The sequence below is a fragment of the Megascapheus bottae genome, chromosome 17 (genome assembly GCF_031878675.1).
Source record: "Megascapheus bottae isolate mThoBot1 chromosome 17, mThoBot2.hap1, whole genome shotgun sequence".
NCBI classification, from domain to species: domain Eukaryota; kingdom Metazoa; phylum Chordata; class Mammalia; order Rodentia; family Geomyidae; genus Megascapheus; species Megascapheus bottae.
In genome coordinates, this window is record NC_143525.1 from 1,007,324 (window position 1) to 1,021,942 (window position 14,619).

The 14,619-nt window shown below is 55.1% G+C and overlaps 1 protein-coding gene across 2 annotated transcripts in view; it reads left to right on the forward strand.

The window, feature by feature from the left end:
• The first annotated feature begins 834 nt into the window (after positions 1-834).
• The window catches only part of LOC150050758 (sphingosine-1-phosphate transporter SPNS2), a 37,559-nt gene continuing 23,774 nt past the window's right edge, over positions 835-14,619 (forward strand). Inside the window, exon 1 of one of the 2 annotated variants that reach the window (XM_090349341.1) lies at positions 835-1,343. In XM_090349341.1, coding sequence (XP_090205467.1) covers positions 974-1,343 — 370 coding nt within the window. In that variant the 5' untranslated portion in view covers positions 835-973. The remainder of the gene's footprint in view (positions 1,344-14,619) is intronic. The other variant, XM_090349340.1, reaches the window with a different exon arrangement.

Sequence of the window (14,619 nt, forward strand, 5' to 3'; positions counted from 1 at the left end):
CCTGGCCCCCAACTCACAGCCTTTCAGATTGTCTAGTTCCCATCCTGTCTACCCCGGATAAAAAGATACAATGCAGAGAGTAGGTGGTCTTGCCCAAGATCAAGCCACATGGCGGCTAAGCTGGGTTAGGACCCCCCCCCCTTTTTTTTGTCTGCTAGCACTGACTGAGCTGGAACCTGAAGTATGGGGGAGCTGTGTACTCTCAGGAGAGGAGTCTTCATGCCCTGCTTTTGATGGATGTTGGTTGACATCCTGGGTCTCGGTGCCAGAGGCTGCCACTCTGTGGGACAAGGTAGGATCGACGTGTACACACGAGTGGACAAGGGCAGATCGGGCCTGGAGCTGTTTCCCAGGGGAGGTGGGACGGCCGGAGGTGGGAGGCCTGGGCCCATCTCGCCCCCGGAGCGGCTGAAGTCAGCCACGATGGTCAAGGTTCGTCAGGCTCGCCAACAGGTGCCTCTGCTTTGCGCGGCTCAGACCCAATACGTAGGCTCCAGCCCGCTCGGCTCGCTCTGACCTTCTCCCGGGAGCCCATTTCTACCGCAAGGACTGGGGAGAGGGTGCCGAGTGGGTACCGCGGCCCGGTGGCTCCCTGCGAACCCCTCCCGGCCCAGGCGGGCTCCCCTCTCCGGCGTGCCGACGCCCCCGTCTGGCGGGCGGGGCTCGGAGGCCCGGCTCCCCTACCCCTGGGGCAGCACGTGCGGGGCGGGGCCGTGGCCGGAGCCCGGAGCTGATTGGCCGTGGGTCTGGTGGGCGTGGCCGGGCCGCAGCTGTCAGAGCCACCGCGGCGACGGCAGCGCGTCTGGCTGAGCAGTGGCAGCGCCGCAGCCGGGGCCGGAGCCGAGCGCAGGAGCGGACGGGACCCGGCCGGGATGGTGCCGCGGAGGCGGCCCGATCGCGCGCGCACGCACTGAGCGGGCCCAGGCTGGGCCGCGCGCCCCCCGCGCCCCCCGCCGCCCCGACCCCGTCCGGCATGAGGTGCCTGGAATGCACCTCGGCGGCGGCGGGCGGCGCGGAGGAGGAGGAGGCGGACGCAGAGCGGCGGCGCCAGCGCCTGGGGGCGCCGCGCGGGGCTGGCGGCGGGGGCTGCTGCGGGACGCGGGGCACGAGTGGCCCTGGAGTGGTGGCCGCCGACGATGAGGTGCAGACGCTGTCGGGCAGCGTGCGGCGGATCCCGTCCGGGCCCCCCGGCAGCCCCGGCACCCCTGGCTGCGCCGCAGCGGCCAAGGCCCCCGGCACGCCGCAGCCCAAGCCGGCCAGCCTGGGCCGAGGGCGGGGGGCCGCCGCCGCCATCCTCAGCTTGGGCAACGTGCTCAATTACCTGGACAGGTACACCGTGGCAGGTGAGCGCCCCTCCCCCAGCCGGGCCCGTCCCGCCCTCGGGTACCCGAGGGAGCTCGGGTTCCGGTCCCCTATTTCCAAGCCCCGTGCGGAGTCCTGAGGGGAGCCTCTGCGCAGGCACGGCTGGGCGAGCGGTGCCACCCCTCGTGTTCGGGGGTCCGCCCCAAAGGCCCCCTTCCCCGGCCCAGAGGTTCGCGGAGTCCCCGCCCCTGCGAGCGGGACCTTGCCGGCCCCGGAGCGCCCACCACCGGCTTCTTCCCGGGGTCTCCGCTGCGTCTCTGCGCCCCTCCGCCGCAGCCCCGCTCCCCGGGCCTCTTCGCCGCCCCCCCCCCCCCCATCCCAGACCGTCTGGGCGTCCCAGGCCCGTCAGTTCCTTCCTTCCTCGGCCGCCTCCGTCCCCCCACCCCCTTCCCTTGCGTGCGTGCTGCGAGTGTGTGCGCCCCTTGCGGGTGTGCGCCGGGGACACCGGGAGATCGGGTGTGCGCGTGGCGGCGGGTGTGTGTGCGAGCTCGTGAGCGCGGGGCTGACAAAGGCCCAGTCCTGCGGGGAGCCGAGGAGGGGCGGGCGGGTCCGCGCGGCGCCTGGGGACCCAGGATGCGGTTTGCAGCTGGCCCTGGCTAGAGGCCTGAAGACATTTCCTCCTGATCTATAGACCTTGGAGCCCCTGACAGGGCACAGGCCTCCAGGGGCAAAAGAGGGCAGCCTCATTCTCTGTAAGCATCTCTGGAAGTCAGTGGCGGGGATGGGATCCACGACTGTACACCAACCGGGTTCTAGTCCCAGATTTGTCCGTATGTGCTCCATGTGTGACCTTGGGCTTAGATCTCCTTCTCTAGCCTTGAGTTGATGGATAAACCTGCCTTTGGGGGATGGATACAATCCTGGAATTCTATTCTGGCACCCCCTCATCTCTGACTTCTCGGGGGTCACTAGGTAGGAACGTGTCCCAGGTGGAGCTGCCTCTGGTTGGGGATGATGTAGCCTTGGGAGGAAAGGAATCTGGCCAGGCTGGCACAGGTGGGGGCTTCCTGTAGAGAGAGCACCTCTGGGTACCTGCCATGCTGTCCTAGAACCTGCCACCAGAAAGGGAGAGAGGAAAGGGAGGATGGGGGAGAGAAAAGAGGGAGGCAAGGAAGGACAGAGAGACAGAGGAGACGTAGAGATAGAAAAGAGACAAAGACAGAAAGACTGTTGCAGAATGGGAATAGGATTTTGGATAGACTCTAAATAGCAGGACAACTTTGGGGATGATTGGGAAAGAACTCTGGCATAGACTACGGTTGTCCTGTCTAATGGAGTTTAGTGTCAAGTGCAAGGAAATAACTCCGATGAGAAACCAATGTTTTCACTTTTTGCTTGCAAAGCCCCTTTGGCTCTTCTTCTCTTCTGCCAGTGGGGTAAGCTGGGGGTTGGTACTGATGTCTGGGCGAGGCTGTCTCCAAGAGACTCTCTCCTAGCTCTAGTGAGCAGGAGTGTTGCATTCTCCCAAATACAGCAACCCCTGACATGCAGGTGCTGTGTTGATAGGACCTGGGAGCCTAAATGCTCCCCTGTGTGGAGCAGTCAGAGAATTCAAGGGACCTGGAGCAGTGCAAGCTAGAGTTCTGTGTCCATGGGGGCCCAGAAGGTAGCCAACAGAATTGGTATTAGATCTACCCTAAGTCTCTGCCTGGCAAGAGGCCTTCTTACCCTCTCAGCTCCCTAGTGAACAGTACTGCTTCGGGTGCAGTCACACTTTCCAGTTTGCTTCTTTCTGGCCCCACACCACTGCCTCTGAGGATCTTAGGGGAACTGATGGCTGGGACAGTGGGGGAGAGACAGGACTAGGGAGGTCTCCTGCTTATCTGTCCCTTTACTTGGTCAGAATGGGAGGTGAGATAGCAAATTTCTGGTGAATTGGGGGTGGGTGGGGGAGCGGTTGCTAAGAGGGGTGTGGGGCAGTGGGGAGGAAGGCCTGGAAAAGCCCTGGGCAAACACTGCTTGAGCTGTGCATCCCTCCCTGTCCTGCCCAGGGCCAGGCTCATGCTCCACCCAACACAGCGTGCACTGATTTCCTCTCCGGATAGGCCTGGCTCCCTCTCTCTCCGTGTGATAGATTCCCCATCGCACTTCACCTCCACTTATCTCCAAGTTCAGCTTTTAGGAATATTTACTATCTCTATGACAACTGCTATGGTTTGATGTGTTTTATGTCAGGAACTGAGTCCTTCTGTTGCCTGTTGGCCTCGCTAGGCAGAGGTGGGAAAGCAGGCAACTCCTTTGCCCACATACCTTAAAGGTGTGTGTGTGTGTGTGTGTGTGTGTGTGTGTGTGTGTATACATGTACATGTACATGCATGCAGTGGAGCTTGAATTCAGAACCTGATTGCTTTCCCTTAGTGTTTTTTTACTCAAGGCCAGTGCTCTATCACTTGAGCCACAGCTCCATTGTTAGCTTTTTGATGAGTCTCATGGACTTTCTTGTCTCAGCTGGTTTTAAACCTTAATTTTCAGATTTCAGGCTCCTGAGTAGCAAGCTTCTGGTGCCTACATTGAAAATGCCTGCTCCTTTATAGTCATCCTCTACATTTCTGTTTTTCATCATATGGATCAGCTCTCTGTTCAAAGGGAATATAATACAAGCCACATTCATTTAAAATTTCTCCAGTAGCTATTTTTTTTTTTGGTCAGTCATGGGGCTTGAACTCTGGGCCTGGGCACTGTCTCTGAGTCTTTCAGATCAAGGCTAGTGCTCTCCTACTTGAGCCACAGTGCCTCCTCCAATTTTCTGGTGGTTAATTGGAGATAAGAGTCTCATGGACTTTTGTACCATGGCTGGCTTTGAACTGTGATCCTCAGATCTCAGGCTCCTGAGTAGCTAGGATTATAAGCCTGAGCCACCAGTGCCCAGTTAGTAGCTAGATTTTTTTTTGTCAGTCATGGAACTTGAACTCTGAGCTTGGGGGCTGTCCCTGAGCTCTTTACCTCAAGGCTAGCTCTCTACCTCTTGAGCCACAGCACCACTTCCTGTTTTCTGGTGATTAATTGGAGATAAGAGTCTCACAGACTTTAGTGCTCCAACTGGCTTTGAATCTCGATCCTCACATCTCAGCCTCCTGAGTAGCTAGGGTTACAGGCGTGGGCCACCGCACCCAGATCAGTAGCTAGATTAAAAAAAAAAAAATATATATATATATATATGCGTGTGTGTGTGTGCAAGTCATTAATGATATATTTAGCCGAAGCTGTCCAATATATTTGAACATGTATTTGGTATAAAAATGTCTTCTTTAGGTATTTTGCATTCTTTTTTCGAGCAGTCTTTGAAACTGGTGCATGATTCATTATTGCAGCACTTGTCAGCCATTGTGGCTGGGGTCACTGGAGTGGCAGGGTAGGTCCAATCTGCGGCTGGAAGCCAGGGTTCAGGAGTTTTGCCTATTAGCCGTGTGAGCTTTGCGTGGGATGATGCCCCTACGCCTCTGGGCAGTCTGGAACGAATGAGGCTCTCCATGGCACCGGAGGGAGCTCCATGAATGTTATTAGCTCTTTTCCTTTTATCAGAAGCTCAAGCTCCTGTCCAGGAGCAGCCTCTCCCCCCTCCACGACGACCTCCTCCTCTTCCTCCTGTTTCTCCTTCTTCTTTCCTTTTTATTGGTAGTGGGACTTGAACCCAGGACATTGCTAGAAAGTACTTTGCCACTGAGTTACTACATCCCCGCCCTGGCTCTTCTTGATTCTGTTTAGGATAGTCTCATTCCGAGTGCCATTCAGACTGTCCCTTGACTCCTTTGTGAACTCCTCCCTGCTGTACCAAGGCTTTCTATCCTGGGAACCCCAGTGGCTCTTGCTTCAGCCCTGGTATTTATTCCCAGCACCACCTGCTATGTGGTGATCCAGTTAATTAGGGCCTCTCCTCTTCATGAGAACCCCTGAGGGCAGCCGGCCTCAGACCTGAGGAGGAGGAGGGCCCAGATCCCCATCTCATTTCTTCTTGGATGGTGCTTCAATTGGATGAAATTGAAGTAGCCCAGAAACCTTGTCTAAACCTTTTCCTTCACCTCCTTGAGCCATGAAGCCAGTGGTATCTAGAGCACAAAGACACTTAAGGTCATTCCAGGGCAGAGCCCCTGGGAGTCTTCGTTGGAGGTGAGTATAGGTAGGAACAGCCCATGATTTCAGCCTAGAATTCCAGGATCCTGCCAGACCAAGAGTCCTCTTGAGCAGATGAATTTCAGCTCTGTTCAGCTGAGGCCCTTTGAGCTTCCCTAGGGCACATGGCATAGGTCTCCCATTAGCAGAGCAGTCACTGCCCTGCTTTCAAAGCCCACCTGTGGTTGCAGATCCAAAGAAGGAGGGCGCCTTTCAGATGAGGGGGTCTCAGCCCCTTCACTGTCCTGTGATCTGGTGCAGAGGTGCTTCTGTTTCCCCTCTCCCCCCCTCCCACGCGTCCAGAGTGGGAGCCAGCATGGAGGGTATGGCGGCAGCATCATGTGCCTGGATCTAAGCCCAGGTGGTGAATGACTAATTGAGAACTTCTCTGGGGCACCTGTTCCTTTCCTGAGACCTATTTTCTATCTCTTTGATTCAGCTTGGGCACCTGGATTTGGGCAGCATGGGGACTGGTGAGGAGAAGCAGAGCTTTGCCCTGGGGGAGTCCTTTTCTGCCAGGGAAGCTGAGACCAGTATCCATGGCAACTGCTCAGTAACACAAGCCCAGAAGGAGTGAGCATCACAGGGACTCTGGCAGGAGCACAGGCCTGGGGGTGGGGGTGGGGGCCTGGGGCTTCCCCTGAGCAGCAGCATAGGCTAGGGAGGAGAGCCTACCAGTCTGGGGGTCATTCTTCTTGTGACTTTTTTTCCCTCTCTGTCTAGTTGAGTCTGTCCAGAGCTGATAGGTGGGGAAACTGAGGCCCAGGGTTTGTCACAATGGGCTAAGCCTGTCAGCTCTATGGCTGTTGTTCTTGATAAGAAGAGTCACTATACCGATAAACACTACCCTGACCTGGCCACAACCATGGCCAAAACCGTAAGGAAACCCTGGCCTGAGATGGGAGGCGCCTAGAGCACCTGGCCTAGCTGAGGGAGCACTCCAGGTGGGTCCCGGTGTCCTGGATTGCTAATGCCCTGGTGACTCACGGCCAGCTGCCTTTGTTCCTGCTTTCTCAAGGCCCTGTCCAGCTGTCTCTGTTGACCTGTCAGAGGAAGTGGGCTGACCGCTGAGGGCCATGGCCGAGGCCTCAGTTTACCATTTTGTATGGAGAAAGCAAGGTTCAAGGTCAGCAGGGAACCTCACTGGGGTCTGAGAACAAGGCTGCTATAACCAGTGCTTTTTGGAGAAAGGGAGCCTCCTGCCCCTTCCCCGGATCCTTTTGCAGAAGGAAGTGGCTTTTGTTTCTGCCTGGGTGTGGGGGCCTGAGGTCTTGAGGACAGATGGAGATAAGAATGAAAGAGGCAAACAACACTGGCCTGATCCCCAGGATTCTGGGGCTGGGCTCCTGCCTTTATCCTGGGATGTCTACTATTGACCTTGCTGGACTTTCCTAGCTTTGCTACGTGACTTACGGCAGATCTTGATCCTCTCTGACGTTCGAATCTACAATAGATGATTTTTCTTTCTTGAGATCTATTCCTCTGACTTGATCTTTCTTACTGTGATCAAAGTCTCACTCTAAGTGTATATCATGGTACTTGGTCTTCAGAACTCTTGTCTGAGGCTAGAAGCATGGTTGAGGTGATGGAGCACTAGCTTTGACAAGAAAGCCAAAAGAGCACGGGGCCCGGATCTTAAGCCCCAGTGCCAGCAAGCAAGGTCTAGCTCTACCTACCCCTCCCTCATCCAGGACAATCACTTCTGCCCCCCAATCCCCACCTCAGCTGGAGTACCACTCCCTGTCTCCCTGCTGAGTTTCTCCAGAGAGCATCCTGCATTCTCTGGGTTGGACCAGGTGCCTGATTCCTGTGGGTTTTTTCTTCCTTGCTGGTACTAGGGTTTGAACTCAGGGCCTTAGGCGTGATTATTTGTGGGTTATTTTGGAGATAGATTCTTGTAGACTTTTCTGTCTGTGCGGACTTCAAACCTGGAATCTCCAGATCTTAGTCTCCTACATAGCTAGGGTTACAGGCCTGAGCCACTGGCACTGGGCTCCAATGCCATCTTGGTTTTTGTTGTTGTTGTTTTGTCCCTTGTGGGACTTGAACTCTGGGCCTCGGCATTGGCCCTGAGCTCTTCAGCTCAAGGCTACCACCCTTGAGCCACAGCCCCACTTCTGGTTTTCTGATAGTTAATTGGCGCTAAGAGTTTCACAGATTTTGGTGCCTGGGCTGGCTTTGAACTGCGATCCTCAGATCTCGATCTCCTGAGTAGTTAGGATTACAGGTGTGAGCCACTGTGCCCAGCTTTTTTTTTTTTTTTTTTTCCCCACTGCACCGGGTTCTCCCTTCATCATGCCATGTGGGGCCGCACCTCCCTCCAGCCTCAATGGGCTAACATATCTGTGACCCCAGCATGAGCGAGAGGTTGCCTGGCTATGCATGGCCCCAAAACGCATCCTTCTGGGCAGGAGGTCACACATGGGTTGGTCACACAGGTTGGGTACCAGGCTCCCCAGGTGAGGCAATGGCATCCTTGCTGGTGGCTGGTGCTGCCCTTTGTCCTGGCTAAGGCACACAGAGCCTCAGGACCTGCTGTCTTCTGGAGGAAAGACCTGATCCAAGCCATCCCTGCCTGCCCAGTCATCAGCCTTGGCGGTAGAGCCACCCTCCCCTGAGCTGAGCAGAGTTTCAAGAGAGCATGGTGGTGGCTCTGCTGTTTTCCTTGTAGAGAAGGCCATGAGGGCCTGGGGCAGGCCCAGGTCACAGAGTGTACTGGTCTTCTCTGGTCCCCATCCTCTCCAGGCAGCTAGGAGACAAATAGCCAGGAACATTGATATTAAAGCAAAAACTACAGGAAGTAGTCAGAGTTGGAGACTGGGGGTGATCATACCTACTGTCTCCATCCTCTGTCCAGCTGGAGGTCTCACTATGGCTTCGCTACAGGGTGTGGCTGGCTCTCTGAGGCCTATGGTCCTTTTTCTGTCAGCAGAGATTTGTTGAATGGTGCACCAGGGGGCAAGAAGTATGCCCAGGCTTGTCCTTTGTGAAGGGACTGTACCTGGAGAGGTGCTGCTGGTTCTGTGGGAAGCATGGGTGTCAGGATAACACGTGCAGGTATTGAAGGGCTAGAGGAGTTGATGGGGTGACACAGGCTGGGTGTAGGAGCTTGAGGTCAGCTCAGCCCAGTTCCTGTGAGAGCTGGTGGCCACGGTCCCACACTTCTGAATCTCACCTGAGAAGTGGCAGCTGTCTGGTCACTGGAACAGGACACAGAGGAGGCTGCGGGTGAGCAGGCTTGAGTCACTCCATTCTCAGCCCTCTTATCTCCTCTCCACCCTCTCTGCCCCTCTCCCTGGCCTTATCCTGTGTGGCTGGCCACACCAGCCACACCCTTTTGAGAGTCAGGATAAGGCTGTGGCCCCCTTGTCCCTAGCCTCTGGTGGGTTGAAGCCTTGCTGGGCCACACCAGGGCTGGGGTAATCATGCTGGAAAGGAGTTGCTGGGCAAAGCCCCCAAATTGCTAAGGCCGAGTCTGGTTCCAGGAAAGCCAGCCCCAAATGATAGACCAGAACCACAGGCCAGAGGCACTGCTATTGCCACGCCCACTCTGGGCAGAGAGCAGTGGTAGGGAGTGGGGAGCTCTGGGCAGGGGTGCTGCCTCTCCAGGGCTATCCTGGCTAGGGAGGAGTGTTTTTGTTGTGTGTGTGTGTGTGTGTGTGTGTGTGTGTGTGTGTGTGTGTGTGTGAAGCACTGAGCTGAGGACTTTGACACTAGTGACCTGCTTTATAGGGAAGGGTGATAGGTACATATAGAACAACTCAGCTTGGGTTCAAGAATAGATCCATACGGTGGGTGATTTCTCACAAGGGCCATCTGCAGTCACTCAGCTTGCCCCTGAAGGATGGACAGGGACAGGCTGAGTATATGGGCCCTGGAGTCTGGGTCCCTGGCTCACGGCTGCCTTGGCCTGGTCCTCAGGCTGTAGGATGGCAGCAAGGCTGGGCTGTGGCTTCCAGCATCAGCCATTCAGAGCTAGGTCAGCAGAGCCAAGCTCTTGGGCCTCTATAATTACCAGGGAGGGAGCTGTGGCTGAGCCTTGGAGCAGGGGCAAGACTCCCAGAGCGAGCCAGCTCTGAGGCCTCCACATGAGAACCAGAGTCCCTCTGAGAGGGTCTGGCCAGGGCTGGCATGGCTCATCCCTATGGACCCCCAACACCTAAGAAGACTCAGGTATCTGATCCTGTTTTAGAGGAAAGAAAGCTGAGGTGAGAAAGAAGACAGGTCACTAGTGAGACATTTATTGGGCATCAACTGTATGCCAAGCTTTATTCTAAACACTTGATCTGGAATAAGCTACTTTGAAACTCATAGCAGCCATAGGAAGCAAAACTAAGCCATTATTTCAGAGGAAGATACTGGCTCAGAAAGGTTAAATAGTTTGCCTAAGATCACACAGCAGGGGATGTGGAAAAAGTCAGGATTCAAACATGATGAAAGAAGCCCAGGCGCCAGGCGTGGTGGCTCACACCTGCAATCCTAGCTACACAGGAGGCTGAGACCTGAGGATCTCAGTTCAAAGCCAGCCTGGACACTAAAGACCATGATTCATAACTCCATTTAACCACTAGAGAACTGGAAGTGGGGCTATGGTTCAAGGGGTAGGGTGGTAGCCTTGAGCTGAAGAGCTCAGGAACAATGCCCAGGTCTAAGGGTAGGGCAATAGCCTTGAGCTGAAAAGCTCAGGGACAATGCCTAGGCCCAGAGTTCAAGGCCCACCACTGACCAGAAAAAAAAAAAAAAAGAAGCCCAAGCTTCTTTCTGTTCTGTGAGAGGGTGTGACAGGGTGGAGGTAGGGTCAGAGTGACAGAGCTGGGAGTCTAGGGGAACAAGTTTGAGTGCCAGGTGGCCCATTCTGGTAGACCAGGCAGGACAAAAAGGTCAGCACAGACTTTCTCCTACCCTGGAGTCCTGGGATCTGGAGCTGATCCTGGAGGGGGGACAGCAGTGATGGGGGCTCACTGTGAGCTGCTGGGGCAACTGCTTGGGCAAGTCAGGACCGCAGCCATCCAGCTTTGGTGTTCCTTGAGGTGACAGGCCAAGAGTAGAGGACACTTGGGATCTGGGGCCAAAGCTTGACAGGTTGGAGGGTCATGCATTTCAGAAGGAGGATATAGGGCTTGAACTCAGGGCCATACTGTCCTTGGACTTTCTCAAGGCTAGCATTCTACCACTTGGGCCACAGCACCACTTCTGTCTTTTTCTATGTATGTGGTACAGAGGAATTGAACACAGGGCTTCATGAATGCTAGGCAAGCACTCTACCACTAGGCCCTGCTCCCAGCCCCGTAGGCCTGTTCTTCATATGGAGTGCTGCAGTCTGTGCCAGACAAGTCCCTGGGACTCCAACACAGGCTGGTGGCTTTGTTACCAGTATAGATTCTTGGGGCTCACCTATAGGGAAGATGATTTTGAAGCTCTGGGAGGAGGAAAGAGGTTATATTTTACTTCAGTTGGTCATGAGACTTGAACTTAGGGCCTGGGTGCTGTCCCTGAGCTCTTCAGCTCAAGGCTAGTACTTTATCACTCTGAGCCACAGCTCCATTTCTGGTTTTCTGGTGGTTCATTGGAGATAAGAGTCTCACAAACTTTCCTGCCTGGGCTCGCTTTGAACCACGATCCTCGGGTCTCAACCTTGTGAGTAGCTATGATTATAGGCGTGAGCCACAGCCCGTGAGGAGGCTGTATTTGAATAGCTCTCTGGGGATGACTGGGGATCTCAGGCAGTCTTGCCTTGTCCCTGGGAAGAAGCAGAGGCTTGGGGAGGCAGTCGCGGCTGGTGGCAGTGCCTCTTCCCAGAGCCCAGGCCATGTGTGTGTCTGTGCATGGATGGGTGAATGTGTATGCGTGAGTGTAAGTGTGTGAGCACATGTATAGGTGTGTGGGGGTGAAGGTGCCTGTGTGTGCTGGTGTGCAAATGTGCAAGTGTATGTGCATGTGTGTTAGTGCTTACATGTATGCGAGTGTGCATGCAAGAATGAGTGCGTGTACGTGTGTGAGTATATACATGCATGTTCATGTGCTCTCACGTGTGTGAATGGGTACAGGCATGTCTGGTGGTTTGTGAGGGTATACAGACATACTTGAGTATGTGCACATGTGAGTAGGCATGTATGAGGGTGCCTGTATTTGCCTGTGTGCAAAAAAATCTAGTCTTTCCTTAGGTGACAATGGGAGTCTGCAAGCGAGTGATGCCTGTCAGAGTCACTGGTGTGCAGTGAGCACGCAGTCCACATCACCTTGTGTACCCGTGGTCAGGAACTGAAGCCGGGGCTGGGCCGGTGCTTGGTGAGGAAGGCCTGGTGGGGCCCGGGGGTGGGGGGGGGGGGGCGGGTGCTGAGCATGGCTGGAGATGACACCACAGGCCACAGCTCAGCTTGAAGTCCAGAACTGGCCTTGACTCGTGCAGAACTCCCACTCAGGACGGAACAACTTGGAAATGGCTACCTTCTTGTGGGAGCTGGCTGCACAATGGCCTGCAGGGGACCGGGGCGCTGGGAAAGAGGCTGGGCCTGTTCCTGAGACTGAGGGAGGTGAGGAGGGGAACCCACTCACTTCCAGGTGCCTGACCTGGGGCTACAGCGGGGCTGTTCAGGGCAGGAGGACCACAGGGAGTTTCTGGGATGAGGGTCGGGAGGCTGGGAGCCAGAGAGAGGAGAGGGGTGTCGGGAAGGGCTGCAGGGGAGGAGGAGTACAGGCTGAGCTGGGATGAGGCAGGTGTGACTGCTATGTGGAAGAAATGCAATGGTCACCTGGCAGCCGCTCAGTGCAGGGCCCTGCCAGGCTTTAAACCTCAGGCTAAGAGGACAGAACCCTAGAGGCTTGTTGAGGGTACACGTGTGGTGAGTAGTGGAGACATGTCAGGGTCTCCTCTTATTCCAGAATATGCTCTTGGAGCAGGGAGACAAGGACACTGTGGCCAGAGGGCCATTCTGGCTGTGGATTTGGAGTGGCTGTGTGCAGTGGCTTGCCGTGGGGATTGCCATGGCTGGGGTGGCTCTCAGGTTGTGTGCCACCTTGTGTGCCCCTGGGCTGGTGGGACCAAGAGGGTGGTTTGGCCTGAGCTGTGGGAAGCTTCTCCTGGGCAGGAGGCCCATCCTGTGACCCACCAAACCTCAGCCTCCAGGAAAGAGGCTAAAAATAAGGCTGTGGTGAAGAAGGGAGGGTTGTGTATGCGCACAGCCAGGGGGAGCCCAGAGGAAAATGTGAGGCGACTGGCTGAGCCGCTGTGACACAGCTTCCCCTGCCAACGGCCTGCGGGATCCTGCTGTCCTGTGGCTGTGTTCCTTCCGGGCCCGGAAGAGGGGAAACAAGCCCAGCAAGGCCTGACCTTGGGCCTCTCAGCCTGCAGAGGCTCTGCTCCCAGGTTCTTCTCCTCCTTATTGGGATAACTGTGTGACCAAGGAAATGAGGAAGGCTTCCTGGAGGCAGAGGCCTGGTCATTGGATCAGGTGTGTCAGGAGCACGGGTGAAACCACTGGGCTTGTGACGGCATCTAAGGCAGGGGCTCAGCCTGGAGGCTGAGTCCTCTCTTCTAGGATCTGGTGCCGGCCCAGGCAGGGCAGGTGCCCTCTGCAGAGTCGATCACTGATTTGTGGTGTATGAGCTCTCACATTTGGACAAAGAAACCACGCATGCATGGTGCTCCATGAGAGAAACTAGATTTGCTGTTTTCCTTGCTATTCTCAAACCTGGTATCAGATCCCATCTCCAGACCCTAATGTGCTGGCATCTTGGAAACTTGGTTTCTTTTCTTTTCCTTTTTAGTAAATAAGATGGTTATGTATTATTTATATAATAAAAACACTATTTAAAAATAATAATAATTACTTTTTTATGTGGTACTGAGGAATTGAATGCAGGGCTTCATGCATGCTAGGCAAGCACTCTGCCACTAATCCACATTCCCAGCCGCAGTACTTGGGCTTGAACTCAGGGCCTGCATGCTGTCTGTTAGTTTTTCCACTTAAGATTGACACTCTATTGCTTGAGCCACACTGCTTCTGGCTATGTACTTTTCCTTCCTTCTTTCTTTCTTTCTTTCTTCCTTTTTTTTGTGGGTTATGGGGCTTGAACTTGGCCTGGGCGCTGTCCTTGAACTCTTCAGCTCAGGGCTACCACCCTACCCTTTGAGCCAAGCCCCACTTCCCATTTTCTAGGGGTTAATTGGAGATAAGAGTCTCAGGTCCTTTTATGCCCAGGCTGGCTTTGAACCTTGATTCTCAGATCTCAGCCTCCTGAGTAGCTAGGATTACAGGTGTGAGCCACCTCACCCAGTGGCTATGTATTTTTTCTTATGGATTTTTCTTTCAGGATTGACTTCAAACCTTGACCCTCAGACTTAGTCCTCTTGAGTTGCTAGGATTACAGGTGCAACTTCCAGCGCCTGGCTTGGTTTCTTCATATGTAAAATGGAAGTTATAGTCATGACCACCAGCTCTTAGAGCAAGGTAGAAATGCAGTCCACTGGGCTTCACTGTGTCCAGGGCTTAGCAGGAAGTGGTAACAGTGGGCTCCAGGAGCTCAGAGCCACGTCCCCATATGTCTTCCTAACACAATTTGGGACAAGTGCTGAATTCAAGGTGGATGAAGAAAGTAGGGCACTGATTTATGAGGATAACATGGGAAGATGTCTTAGAAGCCGAGGCGCTGGAACTAGTTCTGAAGGAGGGAAAAGGATCAGCCTAGCCAGCCAGTGGGCGCCAAGATAGGAGGGGAATACGTAGGTAGTTTGAGGGGCTGGCCGGTGTGATGGAGGCGTGGCATCCGAGAATGGAAGGTTTGGGCACCAAGAAGCTATGACTTAGAGGGATGAGGGGGACAGGCCTGCCCAGGGGAAGGGGTGGGCTTGGAGCTGGGCAGTGGGAGTGGATTGCCTCCTAGGCCGGGTCCTCGGCACTGCTCTTAGGCACACATGGGACTCTGGGCCTGAGGCTGAGTCTGGACTGGACAGGGACCAATTTGTAGGCCCAGTCCTTCGGAAGGGAAGGGAAGGGAAGGGAAGGGAAGGGAAGGGAAGGGAAGGGAAGGGAAGGGAAGGGAAGGGAAGGGAAGGGAAGGGAAGGGAAGGGAAGGGTTTCACCCTCAAGGCAAGGCCACCACCCCATTAGGTCCTGGATTCACCACACAGCCTGTTCATTAGGGTAA